Source organism: Lupinus angustifolius, chromosome LG15, assembly GCF_001865875.1.
Source record: "Lupinus angustifolius cultivar Tanjil chromosome LG15, LupAngTanjil_v1.0, whole genome shotgun sequence".
NCBI classification, from domain to species: Eukaryota; Viridiplantae; Streptophyta; class Magnoliopsida; order Fabales; family Fabaceae; genus Lupinus; species Lupinus angustifolius.
This window is the reverse complement of record NC_032023.1, coordinates 13,774,005-13,783,658: the sequence shown is the minus strand read 5'-3', so window position 1 is coordinate 13,783,658 and position 9,654 is coordinate 13,774,005. Positions and strand designations below refer to the sequence as shown.

General features: G+C 33.4%; 2 protein-coding genes across 3 annotated transcripts; both read left to right on the top strand.

Moving 5' to 3' along the window:
* Positions 554 to 3,607, top strand: LOC109328362 (growth-regulating factor 7-like). Of its 2 annotated transcripts, XM_019561795.1 has the most exons (5): positions 554 to 1,233; positions 1,366 to 1,512; positions 1,837 to 2,272; positions 2,685 to 3,415; positions 3,448 to 3,607. In XM_019561795.1, exons 1-4 carry the CDS (start codon positions 804 to 806, stop codon positions 3,412 to 3,414), a joined length of 1,743 nt encoding a protein of 580 aa, XP_019417340.1. In that variant the 5' UTR covers positions 554 to 803; the 3' UTR covers position 3,415; positions 3,448 to 3,607. The 2 variants fall into 2 exon arrangements, with proteins under 2 accessions (XP_019417340.1, XP_019417341.1); XM_019561796.1 differs by having other exon boundaries at positions 1,369 to 1,512; positions 2,685 to 3,607.
* LOC109328363 (small heat shock protein, chloroplastic) lies at positions 6,406 to 8,479 on the top strand. Its single transcript, XM_019561797.1, has 2 exons — positions 6,406 to 6,835; positions 7,933 to 8,479. The coding sequence occupies exons 1-2, from the start codon at positions 6,574 to 6,576 to the stop codon at positions 8,358 to 8,360; spliced, it is 690 nt and encodes a 229-aa protein (XP_019417342.1). The 5' UTR covers positions 6,406 to 6,573; the 3' UTR covers positions 8,361 to 8,479.

Below are 9,654 nucleotides of genomic sequence, written 5' to 3'. Positions count from 1 at the left end.
TTTAGTTGTATTATTTTTTAAAGAGTCAAAATGATAAAATATAATAATAAATAATGTAATGTTAATGTATAGAACTTTTTTTTATGACTCTAACTCATACACTTTGAGTACATTCTTTTTTGTTTCAAACCCTATAAGAATAAGGATATTGATACGGCACTTTTATACAAATCTTTCAAAGATATTGATTTGCATATTCTTTATAAAATTTCTAGCACAAAAATGAGGAGAGATAAAAACTGCGTCAAAATAGATGGAAACTTGAAAATAAATGGAACAAAAAAGGGATCACTTTTTACTAATTTGTCTTGTAGCGTGTGGTGCGAATGTTGCAAGCATGGAAGCAAAGTAAAAGCCTAGAATGGCGGCAACCCAGAAACTGTCATAAATAAGATAATAATATTATACTTTTAAGATAATAATATTATTTTATATATGTTATTTATAAAATAACTATTAATAAACAAAATAAACTCTATATAAGAAAATTTTCTACATCTATTTTTGATAATAGAATATATTTCAAATTGAAATCTCACTCATCAACCCCTCTTACTTCTCTCCATTTCACAACACCTATCAAGCACTATAACGTATAAAGAGAGAGAGAAACCAAACATAGTACTCACTTTGCGTGTTATTATTATGATCATTATTATTGTTAGATAGATAGACATATCCAAAATCCATAAACAGAAGCATCTTCCAATACCATACCCCAAGAGTTTGGTAGTATGTGTTTCTTTTTATGATGGGAAAGTGGTTTTCTATTTTTAGCCATTAAGTATTTGTTTTAAGTTATTATGGGTGAATTTGGCGTTTCACACAAGGAACCTAATAAAAGTAGTGTTAGTACTACTCATACTACTACTAGTAGTGTTGTTGGGTTGGGTTTGAAGAAGTTGCAGCATACCCTTGAAGCATTCCCTAGTAATAAGAATAATATGATGATGCTGCATCATAATCATCACCACCATCCACTGTCACAACCCTTTGATAATGATCTCTCTGGTGATGGTGATGTTCCTGTTCACACTACTTATATGTCTAATTTGACTAATCATATGAACTTTGTTTCAACAACTGGTTCTTATTCTGCTCTTGGTGCTGGTGCTATTGATGGTGCTGCTTCTTCTGTACCTGTAAGAACTTTGCAGCAGCAGCCTTTTGATATTTCTCCTTATTATACTTCTGGTACCACCACTTTGACTTACCCAGCCTTTAAATCCTCAGGTTTGTTTATAATCACTTGTTTCTGGCTAGTTTTATCTTAAAGGTTGAATCTTTTTTATATTGGAAAAATTATAGGGTCAAAAGAGAGATGTAGTTTTGACTTGTATCTTTATGTGCTTGTGTTTATTATAGCAGAGGTGATGGCAGCTTCATTGGGGTTTCCTTTCACAAGTGCACAATGGAAAGAACTTGAAAGACAAGCTATGATTTACAAGTACATGATGGCTTCTATTCCTATTCCCCCAGATCTTCTTATACCAACAGTTTCTCGCTCTACTTGTATGTAAACTTGTTTTTCCATTTCATAATTTTTTCATGTCTTTGTGGTTATAACTATTTTCACTGAGAATAGATGATACCCTTATGCCTTTTCTGTCTTTATTAGTCTATTCCACATGAAAAGTTTGTGCCTTTGTTGTTGCCTCATGTGCTTGTATTTTTGTGTCAAAGAGTATGCCTTTTGTTAATTCCATCAATGACCCTTTCTTTTATTCATGATATGTTGCTTTCTTTCAGTAGTAGTAAATTATGTCGGTTTCAGTTTGTCTTTCCTATTTTTTCTTAAAATTTGCATTCCATTGTGCCTTTTTTCTTTTTGAGCAGTGAATAGTGGTTTCAATTTGAGGCTATCAAGCAATGATCCTGAGCCAGGTAGGTGCAGAAGAACAGACGGTAAGAAATGGAGATGTTCAAGAGATGTGGCACCAAACCACAAATATTGTGAGAGGCATATGCATAGAGGCCGTCCCCGTTCAAGAAAGCCTGTGGAAGTTCACATCAATAACAACAACAACAACAACAACCAGAACCAGATCAAGAGGGCTCGCCATGATTCTAATCCTTTTCCTGCTTCTGATGTTAGTGTGTCTATTTCTAATAACACCACAACTAAAAAAGATGGATGTGCTTCTCAGTTTGTTTCTTCTGGTGCCAGTAATCGATACCTTGATACTTCTTCCCTTTCTCTTCATCATAACTTTGGTGTCAAAACTGGGAACTTTGACTCTGTTGCTTCTGTTTCTTCAAATAAGGAACCCAGGTGCGAGAAATTGAAGTTAGGATTCAATATGTCTGATTAGTTTCTATTAAGGTTTGCATGATTTGCAGAACTCTGTTTGTTCAGTACTTCGTCCTAATTCCTAAACAATAATGAAAACTAGATAACATAGCTAAAAATGATGTTATATGAAACCTACCTTCCAATCATAACAACTTTAGAGTGATAAACTACTATTCTTTTTTTATTCCTTTAATCTTAATCCTTATGGAAAAATTTGATTTATAAGTTTTTTTCTGAGCATTAAACTACAATAGTTAGCTTTTTTAGTTTGAGTGTATATATTCCTGTATTCTTCATTTGAGTAGCTGAGTAAATGCTTTGTTTAGTGATGTTCTGATGTAATGGACTTTAGTTGACTACTCTGTCACTGATTTGGTGTTTGAATGTGAAGGGGCCTGGAATGGATGCTGAATGGAGATCCTATTTCCCTTGGTGCTTCTGACTCAGAATTTCAGTGTCTGATGCATAACAAAGTTGGAAACACTGAGCCTCAGTATCTGAATTCATTTGGAATTTATAATTCTGGAGTACTAGATCAACAGAACAGGCGCTCTTCTATGTTCCTTAATGCTCTCGACTTTCCTATGGAAAGTCTCCAATCCCCGAAACCAAGAGGCTACATCGATGCATGGTCAATAGAAGAAAGCAATGGTAACACCAACAACAAGAGCAATGCTGCATCAATTGGTAAATTTTCTCTTGATCTATCAATGGGGGGTGGTTGTGTGCATGAAGACATCGGTACTATTGACATGGGTTTAGGCCTAATGGAGAATGGAAACAACACTAAACAAAATGATACTAAAACCCATCTCTCAAATTGGCTAACCCCATCTTCATCATCATCAAGTTGGGTAGCTTCAACAACACTAGGGGGTCCATTAGCTGAAGTTTTAAGGCCAAGCACTATCACTAATGATGCAGCCTCTAATCAATCATCTCCTGTAATAACACATGCTGAATCAAGCAGCAACACTTTGGGAACATTGGTTTCATCTCCATCTGGTGTTTTGCATAAAACAATTGCCTCATTTTCTGATAGTAGTAGCAATAGCAGCCCAAGGGTTGGATCATCAAGGGCCAGTAATAATTCTGATATTGCTTTGCTCAGGTTTAATTAAAATTAGTATCTTCTACTTTGGTTTCATTTTAAATTGAACAGTGTTTTTGTAATCTTATGTTGCTTGCTTATTTATTTAACTATGCTGTGTATTTGGATAACTTTGGTTTGTTATATATTACTAAGAAAACAATGTAATGAACAAGAACCTATGTATGTGTTTATGTGAAGGAAGTCTCTGGTTGCAGCTTTAATTCCATGTTCAAGGAAACGTCACTATGTTACTTATTTATAACACTGAATGAACTAAATGTCATGGGGTTTGTTTGTTATGTGGTCCTGACCCAACTTGTCGGTAAAGACATAGATCTAACTTTGACTATGTCAACTATGTACCTCCCAGAGTTTTGTCCCTGACATATCAATAATGTTATTGATCAACATATATCCACTCATTTTATTTTGTTCTTTCAAAGAATTGTGTGTGCTCATCTTCCTTATGTTTTGTCCAATTAGTACTTATAACTTGCAACTTAGTTGTAATTTCAAATTTCGTCATCAACCTTCTTGTGTCATCCGAGTTACATTTGTTGTTAAATTAGCAAAAAGTGGTATATTCTTCAACAAATTCTCTTACAATATATGATAAGTAACATGTATCATAAGATTATATCTTATTATGACAAGTGACATATGTTACTTTCTTATGATATAAGAAGATTTGTAAGAAGTTTTTGTAGGATGATATATCATTACTATAAAATAGTAAAGGGGCATTAGACCAACTATACACTCCTACTCTAATAACCGCGTCTGTCTAATTGCCTGCAATTTTGTTGCATGTTGCATGGTCCAACGATCTTTAGGCTGTTGAATTGTACAACACAATCCTACTCTAATAACCGCATCTGTGCAGTCTAAAGCTTTTCCCATCCAATATGTGTTACCATTATTAAAGCTGTTGCCACTAAAGTCAACACTATGACAATCAGTGCTTGAGCTTTGTGTCAAATATTCATAACCTTTAATAAGCCTTTGATCAATGACCTTTATTCTAATCCATGACTGATGCAAGTTCGTTAAGGCTTAACCCTTCTTTGAATAATTCTGAATTGGTTTTTTGGCTATGATTCCTATGAACATCTCTAACAGCTGGATACCAAAACTATAGGCGTCACCATAAATATTAAATAGCCATATATATACACATACATATACTCTTTATGTGATAGATTTTGAGAAAGAAACCTGGCCAATCCAAAATCACCAACATGTGCTACCATACTTTAATCTTAATAGAACATTGGAGCTTTGAGATCACAATGGACTAGTGGTGGGTCATAGTCATGGTGCAAGTAGTCCATGACAGAAGTAATATTATGTCCTAAATCTTTGCAACAAGGTCAAAGCATATCCTAAGCCATCAACTTTTTTTGGAGTATAAACACACATCAAAGAACATAGATATTATTGTCCTAAATCTTGTTTCATACATTGTCTCACCCCAATAAAAATATATCATGTCAATTAAAAGTTTTAAATACTTACTTCATTATCATTGGGCGAGAGAATGGATAAGATATGATTTGGGACAACAAATATATCTTTCATGTCAAAATTGCCATTAGGCATGAATTGCATAACTAGAGCCTTAAACTCATCTCCCTTATAATAAAGGCTAGAGGAAGAGGTGATAATCTTCACTAAGTTCCTGTGCCTAACATATTCCAAAGCTTCACGTTCTGCATTGAAACTTTGAGAAACTTTGCTTTGCTGCAAGTCCAATAATTTAACAACAAGGGTTGTGTGGTTTCACTTTCATCATTGCTGAGGCTGAATACACCCATATAAATAGAATCAAAACCTCCTTTTCCAGTCAAGTTTTTACTTTCACCATATGTATATTTTGAGAAAACCCTTTGCTTGTGTTTCTTTTTTCTCAACATTATCATCCACAATAGACAAAGGATTGAAAGGAACAGAATAGTACACTGCAAGTATGATATGATAGGGACTAAAAAAATCCTCTTCTTTTTACCCTAAGTACAGAAAAAGACTCCAAGCTTTTGCATGGTTTTGGTTTTGAGGACTTGTGTGAACGGTTTGGAGTCCACACATCAATCTTTTTTTAACACCTAGGTGCTATTCAATCAATTGAGAGCGCTAGAATTTTGTTCTTACTGAAAGTGTTTATAACTTTACATATACTGAAAGAATAGAATTTTGTTCTTGCAAGATTTACCTTATCTGAGAGCACTAGAAGCTTCACGATAATGAAAATCTCGTGCATTATTACATGGCAGCATCACTAAATAACAATTTTCTATCTTCTGCTATAATACCAACTCTGACATTTTATGTAAAAACAAACCATAGCATATTACCCAAAATAAAATAAAATATCAGCATATCAAAAGCCACAAAACAAAAACATATACTAACTAATGTCATCATGACAATCAGGTTTTAGGCGTATAACAAAACATATTCTAACTATACCATTTTGTTGATTATTATATAAGTATTAGATATATGTTGCACTTAAAAGATTAAGACGAAATATTGATGCCCTTTGATCTTATTCTTGTTACAATACTTTTATTTTGAGTGAAAAACATATTCCATACTTTGAGTGAAAAACATATTCCATACTTTTATTTTGAGCTGGCAACAGTTGGATGAGGAGAAGAGAAAGGAAAGGATAGATTCTGAAAAAATGTCCAATGAATAAAATGAAAATTTGAATACTGGGTGGATTAAGAATTACAAAATTCAAGTATCTAGTTGCAATAAATCATAATTGGACCTATCAACCAAAATCTTTTATCCTAAATCATATCTGAAAATATATATGTTAATACAAAAAATTTAAATATTCAATATTTTTTTTGTTTTTACTTATTATCAGTGGTGTGGGCATAATTTGTAGATGTATCATCATATTATTGTTCTCTTAATGATATGAAATAGATTTGAAGAGCATTCCGGAAACCTTGAGAATAAGTTAAGACAAAGACAAAAGACAAATTGGAGTGTTGTTGGGTCCAGAACTTTCGAACTTCCTCTCAAACTCTCAAGACCCTTCTCCATTTTTCACATCCACTTCCTATATATGTTCACATTCACTCCTCACTCTCATCAACACACAAACACTTGAACATTGCTTAACATTCATTATTTGAACTTTGCTCAATATTCAATTTTCTTTTTTATTTAACACATGGCTCAAGCACTGTCCTTAACTACTGCTTCACCTATGCTATCTCAAAAAACAGTGTACTTTACCAAACCATGCAAGAATGTAGTTATTTCACCCAGCTTTGCCTTTTTTCCAACATCAAAGAGAGTTTTGCCAAAAGTGAGAGCTCAGGCCAATAGTGACAACAAGGATAATTCTGTGGATGTGCATGTTAGCAAGAGAGAACAAGGTACCTCGGTGGAACGAAAGCCACGCAGGGCTGCAACTGAAATTTCACCATTTGGTAAGTCTCCATTCTTTCCATGCCGAGATAATTGATATCGAAAAAGAATAAATGTACGCAATCTTATCTCATAACTCGATAGCTATTTCTAGGATTTAACTTGTAACTTATAATTACTACCATTATGTTGAGTCTCACACTCTTCCATAATGCATATATCATTCATATTCAACAATAATATATAATGAATTTTTATTCACAAATTCTAAGTTTTGCATGTGATTGGATTAGATATTGTTTGAATGATTATTAAATGATATCAGCTCAGGTTGTGATTATGTCATTGGTGATGCTTCATAAATATTGTAGTGGTTGTTATTGTCCTGAACTCCATTATTGCCTTGCCACTACAAGAATTTTTCTTTACATTTTCCCCTATAGTTTTCAAATATCTTGCTTTAGTGAAATTATAGGATAGAAACCCTTCGCAGCCAAGTTTGGTAATAACCAAAAGAATAAAAGTCAATATTGGATAATAACGTGACTTTAGATATTGGCATAACCATGTGGGTTTATCCATGGATTGAAATCCTTTGTCCTCAACGATATCTTATTTTCTATCCCAAGTCAATCATATAGTAATGCGTGGATAAAATAATTTTTTTAAAAACAAAACGTAATAAAATGGAGTATTATTAAAACATAGAATATGATATCATTTGGGACATGTGATATTCATCATATTCCATAACTATTGTGGATTTTCCCCACAAAATGATTGAAAATGACTAATTAGAAAACATCATTATCCAAACTCAACATGTCGAGTAGAAGTCATAAACAAATAAAAAAAAAGCTAAATTCCTAAACATCTCAATACTAATAGGTTGCCAAAATGTAATAAACTTTGGGGTTTGGTTTGATTTATTTTGAAATCATCTAATTTCATCTCATCATTATTTTGCAAAAGTTTATTACGCCCGGGTTCAACTCATAGTTATATGATCTTTAACATACAAAATTTCACATTTCACATGCTAAATACATGAAATCTTATAATAATAATAATGTAAAAATCAATATCGCATAGAGTTCGGTAATGCACGAAGTTGGTACCACTTACCATACATGTATGTTGACTTGTGACATATTTGCAGGTGTATTGGACCCATGGTCACCTATGAGGAGCATGCGCCAAATGCTAGACACAATGGACCGAATTTTCGAAGATACCATGGCATTCCCTGTAAGAAACCTAGGAGGGGGTGAAATTCGAGCTCCTTGGGACATCAAAGAAGAAGAGCATGAAATAAAAATGCGGTTCGACATGCCCGGTCTTGCCAAAGAAGATGTGAAGGTGTCTGTGGAAGACAATGTACTTGTTATAAAAGGTGGCCATAAGAATGAACAAGGTGGTGGTGATTCTTGGTCAAGCAAGACCTATAGTTCTTATGATACACGTCTAGTGATCCCAGATAATTGTGAGAAGGACAAGGTTAAGGCTGAGTTGAAAAATGGTGTGCTTTACATCACTATTCCTAAGACCAAAATTGAGCGCAAGGTCACTGATGTGGAAATTCAGTGAGATGCTAAGGTTTTGTATAGTGTTATTTTGGTACACTCTGCATTTTGCCCTGTTTTTACCCTCTTAGATGTACCCAATATAATAGAATAAAGAAATTAAAGTAGTCTGTTGTAATATCATTGTCTAACGTTGGTTTCTTCCTCTTATATTTTCATTAGGTGAGAATCCATGATAATGTTTGTTGGTTCATTCAATCTAAGGTGATGCCAAAAGGTGTTAATGGTCACATCTCAATCATGAGAAATTATTTACATGATTCCGGGATAAATGGTTCATATTGGTGATGTATTAATGCCTTAAAATTGAATAAGTTTATTCCAAATTAATGCTGGAGATATAATCGAAATTACTGGTTGTGGATCATGTAATAAGTTCTCTACAAGAATCATGTCCATTACTTAATTTGAGAGTACTAGTACCTAACTCCAATCCAAGTTTAAAAAACAAACATAACAACATAACAGACCAAGGTACATCAATAGATTTTATGAGTTTTCAAGAGCTAGCAAGTCACGTGTCGGCTTTAAATGTGATGTCACCACCAGTAGTAGATCACGGGGGAAGATCACAAGATTGTAATATCGGTCTTCTCGTTGTGATTTTCTTTTTTATGGCAAAAGCTCTAAATTAAAAAATCCTCATCTTTAAAACTCGTATAGAGAGCAAACCCATCCAAAGTGATGTTCTTTCTCTCTTTTATGTTGTAATATGTAATTGTTGGTTATGTAGTAAACAAAAATGCAGAGAGGAAATATGTTATGTAAAAGATATTATCTTATTCATCAATAAGACACATGATTTATACATCACAGAATAGAAAAATAAATTCGTACATGAATAGCACGATGAATCAATAAGTGCTCTAATAATGTTGGTGAAATATTTCTAGCAGTCATCTTGAGACTTTATTTCTTAATGAATACTCCTTATTGCCTAATGAATAGTCCTCCTTATTGTCTAATGAATAGTCCTCTTTATTGCCTAATGAATATTCCTAACAAATTCTGAGTCATATTAATCAACACTCCTCCTTGACTCAGGAGCTGTAAATTTCAAGCTTTTGTCATATACTTATTCTCAGAACTGTCAAGATTGAATTTGGTTATGTAAGTTCATTTGACTCCTATACCCTACTTGTCTTTAGGCATCTGTACCAACTCACATGTATCATTTTTTTCAATCACCATGAGCTCTTCCTTCATTGCATCTATCAATTTTTGGTCAGTTGCAGCTTCTTCATATCCTGCAACATTTGATGATGTATTCATAGGTCCTCCAACATTTATGTGTATCA

Bases quoted from the DNA above. Each gene is read 5' to 3' on its own strand.
- LOC109328363 (XM_019561797.1), top strand. From the start codon at position 6,574: ATGGCTCAAGCACTGTCCTTAACTACTGCTTCACCTATGCTATCTCAA. The intron at 6,836-7,932 runs GTAAGTCTCCAT...ACATATTTGCAG, and splicing joins AACTGAAATTTCACCATTTG to GTGTATTGGACCCATGGTCA.
- LOC109328362 (XM_019561795.1), top strand. From the start codon at position 804: ATGGGTGAATTTGGCGTTTCACACAAGGAACCTAATAAAAGTAGTGTT. The intron at 1,234-1,365 runs GTTTGTTTATAA...TGTTTATTATAG, and splicing joins CCCAGCCTTTAAATCCTCAG to CAGAGGTGATGGCAGCTTCA. The intron at 1,513-1,836 runs GTATGTAAACTT...CTTTTTGAGCAG, and splicing joins AACAGTTTCTCGCTCTACTT to TGAATAGTGGTTTCAATTTG.